Source organism: Haliotis rubra, unplaced genomic scaffold (assembly GCF_003918875.1).
Source record: "Haliotis rubra isolate DU_JTF1 unplaced genomic scaffold, ASM391887v1 Scf393, whole genome shotgun sequence".
Lineage (NCBI taxonomy): Eukaryota > Metazoa > Mollusca > Gastropoda > Lepetellida > Haliotidae > Haliotis > Haliotis rubra.
This window is the reverse complement of record NW_025767072.1, coordinates 772,829-788,950: the sequence shown is the minus strand read 5'-3', so window position 1 is coordinate 788,950 and position 16,122 is coordinate 772,829. Positions and strand designations below refer to the sequence as shown.

Below are 16,122 nucleotides of genomic sequence, written 5' to 3'. Positions count from 1 at the left end.
TGGCTGGATACTTTGGCTTCAGTAAGATCAATATGTTTTAGCCAACTCAAGAGGGCTGATGGCATAAGCTGTACAGAGGTCCAACTACCTGCCGAGTTGATCCGAAATGTACCTCATGTTTCAATTTGGACAAATCAATAACAAAAATTATTTTCACAATTGATTTCTAGTTTCTGAGGTCTTATCTCAGTACACTTTCCAGATCATGTTCACTTTATACACTGACCAAAACAAAGTTAAAATCATGAATGAATATCTTAATTTTATAAATTGTGCACTGTCTTCATTACTGAAAACTATTCCTGATATCCTAGTACCTTTACTTTTTTGTTCAGTATATTAAACCTAATTCTGCAGAGTCTGAAATTAAGCATGAAAGTCACTGGATCCTTGTCATAATGCCAAAATGAACTTTTTTATTCAGGTGTCCAAAACTATGAGGCAAATCATCAGAGTTGGTCTGTCAATTTCATGTGACTGTGTAAAATTTGGTTTTGTTAGATTTTGTGTTAGTGAGCAATTCATCGGTCTCAAATGAAATCAAATGGACTGTACAGAAAAACACTCTCTATATTCCCCCAAGACATGTTTCGGCTGGGAAACAAGAAACAGTTTCCTACATCATCATTCCAGATGCAACACTGCAGTTGATATGTCATAAATGTAGCACCAACAGTTAGGCATTTCAACTAGGCTATATACCCTGCATGGTACATTGAAATAACAGACAGGATCTCAGCCAGTCAGAATCTCAGTCTAAGTAAACTTAGGCTCAGTATTATTCGTTACACTGCTATACTGAGTCTAACAAAACCTAGTAAAAGGTCGCGTCAGCTAACCTTTGAGCGACCTATGACCGTCCAATCAAACGCGAGACGGCCGAACAGATTTAACCAATCAGACAACGACTACTTGTTAGGGTTCGGCAGGACTTACAAAATGGTTTTGGGATTTTCTCTTCCCTTGGTCGCTGACACTGATCTATCAACATATGAAAATCTGCATAAACACAGGTATTTGACCTGCAGTATATACCCTTAGGGGTTTCTAATGACATGGTAACTATTTGCTTATATTTTCACAAGGTGACATGCTTGATAATTGACAAAAACGCTATTTTCAGCGACTGTTCACTCATTGCGTGTATCACTCTGAAGCGATCATGCGGAAAATAGCATTCAGAATCGTTCGAGTTTTTTAGGTAAAGGTTCAAACGGTATGTGCGAATGTTAACTTTCGCGATTTGGTAAGTTGTGTTCTGATTGGTCAGGCCAAAAGGTTAGCTGACGCGACCTTCTATAAGGTTTTGCTAGACGCAGTATAGCAGTGTAACGAATAATACTGAGCCTAAGTTTACTTAGACTGGTCAGAATCTGACATTCACGTATTAGGAGATAAAAACTATTGAACTATATGTATTTTTATTTGTACCACCTCTGCCTTATAGCTGGAATATTGCAGAGTGTGGCGTTGAATAACAAACAAAACAGTATTTGAATCTACACAGTCAATCTGGGGACCATTAGAACAAGCATGGAGATTACTAGAGACAGTCAAGTCAGGAACGTTTGATAGGAGAGTCAAGGATAAAGTGTAGAGGCTAGACAATAGGACAGATTACAGTAGGTGGAACTGATAACAGGACACAAGGCAGATGGGAGTAGAGTGGAGGACATGTTTGCGGGCTGAGTGATAAGATTACCTGCAACCTGGTTAGTACAGCTTGTCCTTTGTTCATGCTTGTCTATAGCACTGAATGTGTGGGTGGGTGAGTGGACGGTTGATTGACCGAATAGTTGATAGAATTGTTGGTTGGATGGTTGATTGACTGGTTGAGTGGATAGTTGATTGGATGAATGGTTGAGTGGATAGTTGATTGAATGGTTGAGTGGATGGTTGTTGGAATGGTTGAGTGGATGGTTGTTGGAATGGTTGGTTCGATGGTTGATTGACTGGTTGAGTGGATAGTTGATTGGATGAATGGTTGAGTGGACGTTTGATTGATTGGACTTGATTGGATGAAAGGTTCAGTGGATGTTTGATTGACTGGATAGTTGATTGGATGAATGGTTGATTGACTGGCTGAGTGGACGTTTGATTGACTGGTTGAGTGGACAGTTGATTGACTGGATAATTGAGTGGATGAATGGTTGAATGAATGGTTGATTGACTGACTGGTTGTGTAGACAGTTGATTGACAATGGTTGAGTGGATGGTTGAATGGATGGTTGATTGAATGGTTCAGTGGATGGTCGATTGAATGTTTGAAGGGATGGTCAAGTGGATGGTCGTATGGGTGGGTGGGTGGTCATTGGGTGAGTAAAAACTCAACATCACATCAGCAATGCTTGACAGGTATACTTGACAATTGTTGAAAAGTTCTAAGCAATCGTTGACAGGTATACTGGACAATGGTTGACAAGTTCTAAACAATGGTTGACAGATATACTGGACAATGGTTTACAAGTTCTAAACAATTGTTGACAGGTATACAGGAACAATATAATCACTGACAAGTATTGAATAAAGGTATACAATATTTGACATGTACTAACAACAGGTCCTGGGAAATGTAGACACTTAATGCTTAGAGATATCAGTTTAAGTTCAAGCATATAACTTCATTGACTAAATGCACTCAGAAAATGAAATCCAAAATACCTGATATCACAAGTGTCTATCTGGACCTACATAGTTCTTGTATATCAAAGGTAATCATGCTGTGATAATGTTTTTCCTTGTGGGTCACCAGATAAGATGTAGAACTTTCCACCATAAGTCAGAGAGTGAAGGTAGTTGTTGGGACGACAGTACACATAACCAGTGGTGCACCCTGGGAGCTGTAATCATGAGATTACCAGTATCATCTGAACTGTTTACAAAGACAGCTATGACAAACAGACTTACCGACATCTTGAAATCAATTTGACACATTTGCATTGGACAGAAGGAGGTGAAATCAACTCATTTGGAAAAGGCCTCAGTGATGACAATTTTAGAATCAGCTGGATTTGGTGAAGTTATAACTTTGACATAGGCAGAGCGGTATAATTTTTTAAACATTTGGATTTGGGAGAGTGATACCTTTCTTTCTGGATGAGTGATATCAATTCCTAAACATCTGTATTTGAGAGAGTGATACCATTCTTTCCAGCTGAATGATATCATTTCAACACATCCGTCAAGCCCACCAGCTTCAGTACTCATCAGGGACTAACCTTTAATACCACAAATGTCAATGTTCAGGTGGTAATCATTCTGACGTAAGCCTTAGCGATAAAAACCTCTCCGACTTATCAATCTTCACATGATCTAGCAGGTGTTGATAGCAGGTGAACTTCCTGCATATAGTTTCTCTCTCAGCTCAGTCGTGTAACCATCACTCCAGCGGGAGGTCACTTGCAACATTCACAACTTGAAGTTGTGGACTAACTGTTTCCAGTTCTCTGACATACAGAAAGTGACATATTTGGCCGTTTACTGTTTTTAAAAGATGCAACAACAAAGCTATAAATGTCTTGACTTTGACAACCAGAGGGAGAGCATGGCGAACCCAGGTCCAGGTCCCGTGTATGACTACCAGCCATCAAAATCTCGGGCACTATTTTCAGAAATTCCAAATATATTATCGATCGTCCGCAAGTGTATCCACCTGAGCAGATTCCATCAGAAGTGCATTATAATTACCATGAGGACAGTAATGTTGACCTTAGACAAGAACCTGAAGTAAATTTAAGAAGATCAACACACCCCTGGGACCGACGGTCAGAACCTGGTACGAGACTATCCAACCTCACCAGCGTCTCACAAAGAGATAGTTTTATGGACACCTATTCTGTAACACCTGAACTGTATTTTGCTCCCCTAGTGGACGAAAGTTTGGCTGGCAACGCTTCAATAATCAAAGGAAACTGGGAGCATTCCAGTGTGGACAACCTCCCTGCATCAACCCCTGTCAATGTCCTTCGAATTATTGCAATAGTGTTCATATTATGGGATGTTGTATCTGACTGGTGGATGGTTGTTGTGTTCGATGACTATTCATGTGGGCCAAATCCCATGTTCAACTACAAGTTCTCTAAGTTGGACATCTGCGGCGTCCATCGTGAAAAAATCCGGCAAGTTTTAGCTGTCTTCACAATTTTTGGCAGCATCTTCAGTGTAATCCAGATAATCAACATCGTCCTGAGCATTCTGAAGGATCGAGGCGTGTTGAAGCTGCAGCTGTTCCACCCGCTGACTGAAGTCTACGTTGCTGTGTTCTTCGAGGAGATCCCACAAGCTGTCGCTCTCCTCGTCTTCAACTACAACTGCCACTGCAGCCGAGAAGTAGCCATCTTCTCCCTCACCATGATGGTCAGCGGTCTTGCCAGCACCGTCCTGCGCTACACCACCTGCTTCCCCAGCGTCAGCAGTGAGCATGGTTGCTGCAACGGCTGGTGGAGATGTTGCTGTTGCAGGAGTCAGGAGTATCTGTGTAAGCTGACCGGGCAAGACTGTTTTTGTCGCTGCAGTATCCCGTGTCCACTGTGCTGCTGCACGCTGCAATGTGACGACTGCAACTGGACGCCGCACACGTGGATGGAGTCGCTGTACGAGGCGCTCGCCTGCTTCTGCAGCTGCTGTCAGAGAAAGGAGGCATCGTACGGCATCCGAAACATGGACAATCTTGGTATCTTGTGCCTACTGTTTTGTCTTGTTGCTAAAATTGTACTGATGACAGTAACATAATGTTGTACTGTACACAATCACATAGACTTGTACTGTTGACAGTTACATAGAATTGTACTGTTGACAGTAACATAGTTGTACTGTTGACAGTAACATAGTTGTACTATTGACAGAAACATAGAATTGTACTGTTGACAGTAACATAGAATTGTACTGTTGACAGTAACATAGTTGTACTGTTGACAGAAACATAGAATTGTACTGTTGATAACAACATAGAATTGTACTATTGACAGAAACATAGAATTGTACAGTTGACAGTAACATAGTTGTACTGTTGACAGAAACATTTATGAGGATTGACAGTTGACAGTAACACTGCAAACAGTAACAGGTAATTGTACTGTTGACAGTAACATAGTTGTACTGTTGACAGTAACATAGTTGTACTGTTGACAGTAACATAGTTGTACTGTTGACAGTAACATAGTTGTACTGTTGACAGTAACATAGTTGTACTGTTGACAGTAACATAGTTGTACAGTTGACAGTAACATAGTTGTACTGTTGACAGTAACATAGTTGTATTGTTGACAATAACATAGTTGTACTGTTGACAATAACATAAAGTTGTACTGTAGTCAGTAACAAAATACATAAAGAATTGAAACTTTCCATCTCTAACAACAGAATATTCATAAAAATGGACACACTCTTCCACTCATCAGTTTAAAAGCAATTATATTTCGTCAGCTTTTCTACACGCACACATCAGAAATTGGTGACAAAATGTTGGTTCATCTTGGGTGGATGCTGGGTATGCTGTATGGGATATCTCAAGTCCTTGCTGTGCACAAAACACTGTTATCATGTATATCTTGATTTTTCTGTGGCCTGTGAAATAAACTGTCTCGTACCATGCAACACATCGGTGTGTTTTTACTACTACTACTACTACTACTACTACTACTACTACCACCACCCTTGAAGGTCCGGGTTAGAATGTGCCTTCAGTAACCCATGCTTGTCGTAAGAGGCGACTAACAGGATCGGGTGGTCAGACTCGCTGACTTGATTGACATATGTCATCGGTTTCCAATTGCACAGATCAATGCTCATGCTGTTGATCACTGGATTGTCTGGTCCAGACTCGATTATTTACAGCCTGCCGCCATATAGCTTGAATATTGCTGAGTGCGGTGTAAAACTAAACTCACTCACTCACTCACTACTACGACTACCACCATCACTGCTGCTACTACTGCTACTACTACTACTACAACTACTACTACAACCACCACCACAACTACTACCAGTGTAGGAAAGATAGCCCATCCCAACGTCTGAGACAGGTGAATTTTGTGGAGAACGGGTTAAAAAAATATCTAGTCGTCCTCATGTCGGGTCAATTTTAGCAAACCAATGACATATATATAATGATTATAACCTTTTTGATTATTTACTGCCGAATGTGTTTTATTTATATTTGGAGGACAGGCTAGATTTTGGCAGGACTGGTAAAAAATTTGACCTGCCAGTCCTGTGGACAGGCTCGATTTTCTACATATTTCCTACACTGCTACTACCACTTCTACTATACTAAGACTAATGTTACAACTAAACCGAAATGATTGCCACCCAGTTACAAAATTCTCACAAATTATATGTCAGTTTCATATCATCCTACGGCTCATTGATACAGAACAGAGTTGTAGTGTCTGTCTGACGGTGTTTCAGATCTTATCTTTTCAGGTATCTATCTAGATAACTGCTATCTATCTTCCGGTACAAATCAGCAGATTATAACAAGTATCATGTTGTGTGTGTGTGGTTTGAGGGGGTCATTGACCACACACGGTTCAAAATTCTTGGATCCCCATTTAAAGGCATTTCTACTTGACTTAATCATCCACTTCATGCACACAAATTCAAAAGATGTAAGTAAACAATTGGGCAGGCACACTTATAACAAGTATCATGTTTCGGTTATTGACCCCACGGTGAAATACTTACCTTCCCTCTTACCTCCATACTGACATATTACTAAGCATTGTCTTGTGGCCCTGAGTGAGGAGTGAGTGAGTGACATGTTTTACGCCACACTCAGCAATATTCCAGCTATATGGCGGCGGTCTGGAAATATTGTGGCCCTGACCCATACAATGGAAACAAGCACAGTGTCAAGGTGTCATACAGTAGTCAATAGCTTCAAAAGTCAACAAAGACTATTTAGTCAGAATGTATAATCAACTCTTTTACACATGAATACCGAGGATTTGAAAATAAAACGAATGAGTGAGTGAGTGAGTGAGTGAGTGTGAGTGAGTATGTGAGTATAGTTTTACGCCGCTTTTACCAATATTCCAGCAATATCACGGTGGGGGACACCTGAAATGGGCTTGACACATTGTACCCATGTGGGGGATCGAACCCAGGTCTTCAGTGTGATGAGCAGATGCTTTAACCATGAGACTACCCCACCACCCCTCATAAAAACACTAAAATCCTAATGATCTGAACAAAATATAATTACAAAATCTTGTTTCTACGTCTGTAAAGATGTCTGTGTTGTGGGTCATACAGAAGGAAGAACAACAGGAATGTGACTACAGAATTATGCCAGAGAGATGGGTGGCAAAGTTGGCCTTGGTCTTAGGTTCTACAATTTGAGTTGTGTCCCCTGGATATATCAGGATTCTGTGATCAAGGGTTTCCAACCTGGTTCAATCTGATCATATCTACTGGTTTGTCAGCATAATGTCCATGCTCACTGGTTTCAGCAAAGTGGAAAACACCTGACACCTGCATCACTTGTAATTTTCTCCCGTAAGGGACCGTTCATAATTTATGACTAGGGGAGGTCATGATGATTTTAAGGGGGGCTACCCATTTTGTTCTGGGGTGGGGGGTGGGGGAAATCAAGTTGTGTGTGTGTGTGTGTGTGTGTGTGTGTGTGTGTGTGTGTGTGTGTGTGTGTGTGTGTGTGTGTGTGTGTGTGTGTTCTCCATTCACATTGTACATGCTTCTCCATATATCATTATCAACACACACACACTGTATATTATGAACTGTCCCTAACAGGATGACTTGCTGAGACAGATCAGAAACAGAGTTCAGAGCAACAAGAAACCAAACTAACTCTAAATCTAATACTCTCAGAACCATCCAACAAAGTCACTGTTATGGTAAATATGAGAAACATCCAAGTAAAGCAAGACTTACTGAAGCCTTGGAGCTGGCCAGAGGCAGGTCGATCTTTGACCCGACTGGAAGCAAGTTCGAGGGTTGACCAGAGGCGCCACGCTGACCTCCTGCGATCCCAGCCCCTCCTCCCCCACCATACGACTTGAGGTAGTACTCTACGGCATTCTCGCTGCTACCCATCCGGACCACGTTGTTTCCTTGTGGAAGCCGACCCATCATGGCGGCGTGGTGGACTGCGCGGATTTGCTGGTGTTGCTTGAAGGAACGGTAGATTGCCTCAAAGTCACTGTGCTGAAATGTTGAAAATGGTAAAGGGTAAAGGGAGATAACTCAGGGGTAGATTAGGTATACCACTAGGAATAGCTATGACTTAGTGTTAAATTTCTTTTGATTTTCTGCATGTATTCTGTGAATCCACAGGAATAAGGCTACCATAATCCAGAGGGAATGTTTTCGTTATAATTGTGAAAAATGGATTTGCTGGTGTTGCTTGAAGGAACGGTAGATGCTTCAGAGTAACTGTGCTGAAATGTTGAAAAATGGTAAAGGGTAAAGGGAGATAACTCAGGTGTATGATAAGGTTCCTGGTTAGCCCACATCATGTATGATGCATCATTCTCAGTTAGGACAAGTGTTCAGCTACCTTTGCTAAATAGATTATCTGGTCAAGGATGGACACGTCAATCCATGAATAGGTGCTGACAATACTGAATCACTGGATTGTCAAGTCATTAATTTGATTATTTACAGGCAATTGCCTTTTGTGTATATTGCCGTGTGTGCATTAAACAATGAACACATAAAACAAAAAAATCATTCTGACATGGACAACAGATTCCACTGACAAAGTGTATGGTTTGTTTGTTGCTGTGACACACTCCAGCTATATGGCAAAATGGTGGCAGTCTGTAAAGAATAGAGTCTGGACCAGACAATGACACACTCCGGCTATATGGCAAAATAGTGGCAGTCTGTAAAGAATAGAGTCTGGACCAGACAATCCAGTAATCAACAGCACGAGTATCAATCTACCCAATTGGAATACAATGACAGTGGGAAGATCTGGCTCAAAATACAGGAAAAGTATTATGGCATCAGAGTGAGGATCTGATGAGTTCTGTGATTATGGGAACACACCTGCAGCTCAAGAGCAGCTGTTAACATGTCATACACCTCCCGGATTATGGCAACTGCTCTCTGTCCATTCAGCATGACCTGGTCTCGACGCTGCCTGCGCTCAGCCGCACGTCTGTTGTTGGCGTTCTTCACGGCCTTGTCCTCTAGCTTCTGGCCAAACTGAAACTGCTGTACAACGGCCTTCTTGCCATTCTGAAACAGTGAGCCGCATGTATCAACAGCACCTTACACAACTGGGATTTATTTTAAAATTCTTAACAACAGTGGTGTTTAATTTCTAGTATTTTATCACATTGTGATTTTGAAAACATTTCATTTTTTGAAATTCTGAGGTATTTCACCAGGTTATCATTAAATATAAAGCAATTTTAACCATCAGTGATTGAATTAAGAGATTTTATATTATTGGGATTTTGTGGAGTTCAACAAATCTGATTAATTTCAAGGGTATTTTGACAAAGTGTGATTCTATTCCTATTTTCTTATATTGTTAGGTATTTTAACACACATTTTAACTGTGGAATCAGCGAATCAATGCAGGAGGCATACTAGGCACATAGGTGTGTTCCTCTGTCTTGTTTCTCTATTGCTCTATATCTATGCCATGTCTGCGAAAATTACAATTATAAGATGATGAATGACAAACATTGGCTTTCATACATTTATGAGACTGTATTCTTGAAATCACATACACACAGACCTACTACTTCTACATTCCTTAGAAAACCCTTAGAATTCTTTAGCATGACTGACGTATTGTTTCTGAAAATTTTGATCCTCATCTAATCGTGAACTGCGTTTAGTACACATTCGGAATTCCCAGTTTGATGGCTGCCCATTAAAAATCATCCTCACTACAACCAATCATTGTGAAGAAAGCCAAGAAATGCATATCCTTACCATCTGCTTGATCTGTGTTTGGAAATGTCTACGGTCATCAGGGACAGGAACCCACACTTAAGTGATGAAGCTAATAAACCACACATCCCAGTCAATCTTCAATGCCTCACAAAATGAGTGAGTGGGTTGGGTTTTACGCCGCTGTTAGCAATATTCAAGCAATATCATGGAAATGGGCTTCACACATTGTACCCATGTGGGGAATCAAACCCGGGTCTTCGGCATGACAAGCGAACGTTTGCAGAATTTATGTTCTAAAATTAAAAAAGTTGTTTAACAAACTATCATTAAAAATTTGACACAGTTCACTATTTGTTACGAGGGAAGAGTGCAGAGAAAGGGACAGCCAGGTGTTAGAGAAGCAAGTGCCGACGTTATTGATTCATTAACCTGTGATGTGCCGTCTCCATCCTTTCTCGCACACCTGGCTGTCCCTTTCTCTGCTCTCCTCCCTCGTAATAAATAGTGAACTGTGTCGATATTTTAATGATAGTTTGTTAAACAACTTTTTAATTTTTTGGACATAAATTCTGCAAAAACCTCACAGAGTTGGTCTGATGTTTTGATTATGATCAGTGTTTCATTGAGTATTTTATGTTTATTAGTTTTCGAGCTAGATTGCAATTCATTGGTCCGCTTTTGAGCCTAACGGACTATAGTAAATGTAAACTTGAGCACGCTTGGGGCTGCGTAGTTCAACAGGAGTTATCTGCCCACTCACCTCCTCCTCCCCCCAGATCAGCTTGCCGATGTCTGTCACATACGATGTAATTGCCGTCACAAGCATGTTCAGCTACAGGAGAGAAAAACAACAATTATGGCACCCTTAAGCTTGCTCACTTAGCTATATCATCTGTTTCCATGATCAGAATGCACTCAATTTTCCAAGCTTCCTAGACTATGCAAGCCATGCTACCACATCCTACTGGGCACCTAACCCGTGAAGATCCGGGTTAGAATTGGCTTTTCGCAATCCTTGCTTGTCATAAGAGACAACCAACAGGATCGGGTGGTCAGACTCACTGACATGTCAGCGCATCCCAATTGCGTAGATTGATGCTCGTGATGTTGATCACCGGAATGTCTGGTTGAAACCAGATTATTTACAGACCGCTGGCATATAGCTGGAATATTGCTTAGTGCAGCGTTAAATAACAAACAAATTATATTATCTGTTATCACAACTCGCCCACCCCTGGATATCCTCTCGCCACCATTGTTTTCTGTTATCACAACTCGCCCACCCCTGGATATCCTCTCGCCGCCATTGTTTTCTGTTATCACTCACTCACCCGTGCCTGGATATGGTCTTGCTACCGATATTATCTGTTATCATTTACTCATCCAACCCTGTTATCCTCTTGCCACATCTCGTATCACTAACTCACCCGTCCCTGTATATCTCCCACTTGCCACAGTTCGTTATCTCGGTTGTCATCAAATTCTGGCGGTGGGGGAACCTCAGGCTCCGGTATAATGGGCTGGCTGATTGGAGGCAGGGACTTGTCTTTCTTCTGCTAAATGGGGAAAATAACATAATCTTACAAACTGGACAGAACTAAACTAAATCCTGCTGAACACCTGGTACACCACAAGTATTGACAGTTCTGCAGAACTTCTGGTACATCAGCACTATTGACAACTCTGCAGAATTTCTGGTACATAAGCACTATTGACAGCTCTGCAGAACTTCTGGTACATCAGCACTACTGACAGTTCTGCAGAAATTCCGGTACATCAGCACTATTGACGGGCTCTGCAGAACGTCTGGTACATCAGCAATAATGACAGCTCTACTAGAATTTCTGGTACATAGCACTATTGACGGGGTCTGCAGAACTTCTGGTACATCAGCACTACTGACAGTTCTGCAGAAATTCCGGTACATCAGCACTATTGACGGGTTCTGCAGAACTTCTGGTACATCAGCACTACTGACAGCTCTGCAGAATTTCTGGTACATCAGCACTACTGACAGCTCTTCAGAATTTCTGGTACATCAATACAATTGATAGCTTCACAGAAAATCTCTTACGTCGAAACTATCAATAGCTCTACAAAACTTCTGTTAAATCAAAACAATTAACAGTTTTAGCATCTTGATATATTATGTCCCACTCAGAACTAGTGTACGGACTCTTAGCCGCCCCCACAGGTCCTTGTTTCATCCCCTTCATGCCCAGCACCATGTAAGGTAACAGAAAGTACCATCTTATAAACCTTTTGGCATAATGCAAGCTAGCGACTGAACCACTGTCCTAATCCTCTCTGTAAACACTCTCCCAACTAGACCACTTAGCAGTAAGGCAGTTTACTGACTGAGTTTGGTTTTACACCGCTTTTAGCAATATTCCAGCAATATCACGGCGGGGGACACCAGAAATGGGCTTCACTCATTGTACCCATGTGGGGATTCGAACCCGGGTCTTCGGTGTGACGAGTCAACGCTTTAACCACTAGACTACCCCACCGCCCCGTAAGGCAGTTTAGAAAGCATGGACTTCAATTCATGGTGAAGACAAACTTAGTTTGAAGATTTTCTTGTTTCGACATATGTATTATATTACTGCAAATTAATAAAGCTCAAGAGCATGCTTGGTTGACAAGCAGTGATAACACACTTTACACTCTACAATCAAAGAGTCTGTGAACACGGAAGATATATGCCTCCTTATGTCACTTAGCAAGTCCTTATGCTTGTGCCAGAGTAGAGAATTGGTATTGATGACAAACTGGCCACCAAGTGTTCTCTGCTCATACCTTTGGTTTGATGGACTTCCGACGAACATTTTTCTTTCTCTTTGGTTCCTTAGCAACCTTTTTCTTGTCTTTACTTGGCTCCTGAAAGAGACAGATAGGAATGTTTTAGTCGTATTACATGGACCACCCAATCTGACACAGTCAACAGATAAAATACAACAATAATAACTAAAGTTATGCTACATTTTGTAGTTTCCCTTGTGTCACAACAAAAAATGTAAAACATGTATAAACATTCATACTCACTACAATCACTAATCACACTCACATTTCACATGACAAAGTTTACTCACTACAATCACTAATCACACTCACATTTCACATGACAAGGTTTACTCACAACAACAATTCATCCACGGCCACTGTATCTGCAGCCTACCTTGGATGTCTTGTCTTCTTCTTCACCCGAAGACTCGCCACCAGACTCCATTTTGGGCATGTCAGACACTGAATCATCCTGGAGAATAATCAATACAGGATTCAAGTTCAACCGTTTTTAAATTTGGAGCATTGCTCACAATGACAACACACCATTACTAGTCTCTACACCATGGCAACTCATCAATACTAGTCTCTGCACCATGACAACTCACCATTACTAGTCTCTACACCATGACAACTCACCATTACTAGTCTCTGCACCATGGCAACTCACCATTACTAGTCTCTACACCATGACAACTCACCATTACTAGTCTCTACACCATGACAACTCACCATTACTAGTCTCTACACCATGGCAACTCACCATTACTAGTCTCTACACCATGGCAACTCACCATTACTAGTCTCTACACCATGGCAACTCACCATTACTAGTCTCTACACCATGACAACTCACCATTACTAGTCTCTACACTCACCATTACTAGTCACACCATGACAACTCACCATTACTAGTCTCTACACCATGACAACTCACCATTACTAGTCTCTACACCATGACAACTCACCATTACTAGTCTCTACACCATGGCAACTCACCATTACTAGTCTCTACACCATGACAACTCACCATTACTAGTCTCTACACCATGACAACTCACCATTACTAGTCTCTACACCATGACACCACTAGTGACAACTCACCATTACTCACCATTACTAGTCTCTACACCATGACAACTCACCATTACTAGTCTCTACACCATGACAACTCACCAATACTAGTCTCTACACCATGACAACTCACCATTACTAGTCTCTACACCATGACAACTCACCATTACAAGTCTCTACACCATGGCAACTCACCATTGCTACCATGGCAAAAGGGTTGATGATCCAGGTAATTTCTACTAATGCATTTCTTACGGCTAATACTGAAGTCAACTATGGCAATCTTAACTTGGACAGTTACAATGCAATAATTCAGTAATCATGTCGGCAACAACTCACTCCTGCGAGGCTCTTCCGTCTCAGCTCGGCCATCTCCTTATAGGCCTGACTGAGTCTCATCTCTGCATCTGCCAATGCCTTCCGGAGGAAGTCTAGCTTCTTGTACATCTTATTCTTCTCCTGGTCATCGCCCTGTCCACTGATCTCCTGGGAAGATGGCTGCATCAAAACATCATCATCATCATCATCATCATCATCATCATCATCATCATCATTCAAATAGTAATAGGATCTTTCTAACTGGGCTATATCACCATCGTCTGAATAACAATAAGCCCTTAAAACCTGTTGTATATCATCACTATGATAAAAACAATAGGCCCTTTATAACTAGGGCATAATCAGTATGCTTGATCCCTAGGGAGTAAACATATCGCCATTGCTGGTTTGTGTACCTGTACTCTCATTTTGCATACATACTACTGCTTGCAGGTGTGCTAGTGTTTTGTGTGTTCTAGTCAGCAAATGAAATGAGACTGTTGATAAGCGAGCCATGAATCGCTGATGACCCTCATGTAAATGTAGCAGCCATAAATGTTCTGAGTCCTGTGATGGAATTTGAACCATGGATCTTCTGATCAGAAGTCAGACTCCTTGTCCACATGACCAAAGGGGTTAACCCGGTCAGCAAGTTATCAAGGTAAGGATATCATCTATGGGATGACTCCACGCCCTGCTACATACGCCCCTGTCAACAGAAGCCACTTAACAGTGGCAAAGTGTTAAATACACTTACATCAACAAATAAAAGTACCCAGTCACTTTGATGCTGCCTGTATGGGTACAAATGCAAGTATGGGCAGAACTGTACATGCAGACAGTTAAGTTGTAGTAAACCTCACCATGTTTCATCCACCCCTTAACAGGGTTAGAAATTATTTATTGTTTTCACCAGCCCCATAAAATGATCCTTTACAAAGCTGCCATCTACCTAATGGTAAAACTGGTAGTCCACAAAGACATGTCACTAGTCCTTCCTGAATATAGCGTTGGACTTATATTAATTTCAAACCCTGCTTAGGATAATTCCTTGGAGGTTACAGATTCAAGGGAGACAACTCACCCTCTGCATTGATGTAACTGACGACAGGTGGCACTTGCAGTTGCAGGCGTGAGAACTCAGGGTCATCTTCACTCCGCTAACACTGAAACATGAACATTAATAACACATTAACAGCTGAGTAAGGAAACCATTTTCTTGTAAAAGTACTGAGGGTTCGGATTCTCTCAACTGTGAAGTCCGCTCCTGGAATCTCTCATCATGATTTTGATGAAATATTGCCTTCAGACTCGCCGGCTCACAAACTAACCCGGAATCTCCCTAAACTGGACAGAAAAGGTCCCATTATTATGGAAAGTGGTTCACTTGAGAGAGTGATATTTCTACAGGAAAATACCAGTTCACTCACTTCCTCCATCAGAATGTTCATATTCATATTATTTGAAGACAATTGTCCTCAAGAGAGGGTCAGACATCATAAAAACAATGGCATACACTCTAAGATGTAGTACCCTAAGCATTTAGTTCATATCTGAATTGAACACAAACTAATATATAAACACAAGCTTCTCCATTATCTTCGTCGTTTTCGCTGGCCACTGGCTAACTGTCACATTGGAGATGAAGGGAATGGGACCTGTAATCTGACAGACAGATAAATAGAAGGCAGGGATCTATTTTGGACATCAAACCAAGTGCCTTAAAGCATCATGAATCAAATAAAAATGTATGTTATTATTTTTTCATAAATTCCTCAAAATTAATAAATTTGTAATAACTGAATTCTTTTTACTGCATTTGCTGCAGAGGTCAAACATCAGCCTCTGAAATGCTCTGATACATCCCTGTTACATTCGAGCAAAATACTTGAAAATACTTTTTTGGAATTTGGTTTTACAAAAAGAATAACAAACTAAAATGTTGTTCAGAGACATGATGGTTGGCATGGAAACTAGTTGCAGGAACCTACTCTCATGTCTGAACTAGATAACAAGGCATCGGTCAATGGTTATTTTTAACTCACACAAATGGTCAACACTGATGCCGATACT

General features: G+C 41.1%; 2 protein-coding genes across 3 annotated transcripts in view; one reads left to right on the top strand and one right to left on the bottom strand.

Annotated features, from left to right (window-relative positions):
• The window catches only part of LOC124286853, a 36,742-nt gene extending 21,528 nt beyond the window's left edge, over positions 1-15,214 (bottom strand). Inside the window, exons 1-8 of one of the 2 annotated variants that reach the window (XM_046723292.1) lie at positions 15,134-15,214; positions 14,071-14,229; positions 13,052-13,129; positions 12,673-12,753; positions 11,301-11,429; positions 10,634-10,705; positions 9,013-9,204; positions 7,894-8,166 (exon numbers count right to left, since the gene is read on the bottom strand). In XM_046723292.1, coding sequence (XP_046579248.1) covers positions 7,894-8,166; positions 9,013-9,204; positions 10,634-10,705; positions 11,301-11,429; positions 12,673-12,753; positions 13,052-13,129; positions 14,071-14,229; positions 15,134-15,199 — 1,050 coding nt within the window. In that variant the 5' untranslated portion in view covers positions 15,200-15,214. The remainder of the gene's footprint in view (positions 1-7,893; positions 8,167-9,012; positions 9,205-10,633; positions 10,706-11,300; positions 11,430-12,672; positions 12,754-13,051; positions 13,130-14,070; positions 14,230-15,133) is intronic. The other variant, XM_046723293.1, reaches the window with a different exon arrangement.
• On the top strand, positions 2,672-5,015 carry LOC124286855. Its single transcript, XM_046723294.1, has one exon. It carries the CDS (start codon positions 3,823-3,825, stop codon positions 4,729-4,731), a length of 909 nt encoding a protein of 302 aa, XP_046579250.1. The 5' UTR covers positions 2,672-3,822; the 3' UTR covers positions 4,732-5,015.
• Positions 15,215-16,122: the final 908 nt, after the last annotated feature.

What these genes read in the sequence shown, in the direction of transcription:
- LOC124286855 (XM_046723294.1), top strand. Translation starts at nt 3,823, where the DNA reads ATGGACACCTATTCTGTAACACCTGAACTGTATTTTGCTCCCCTAGTG.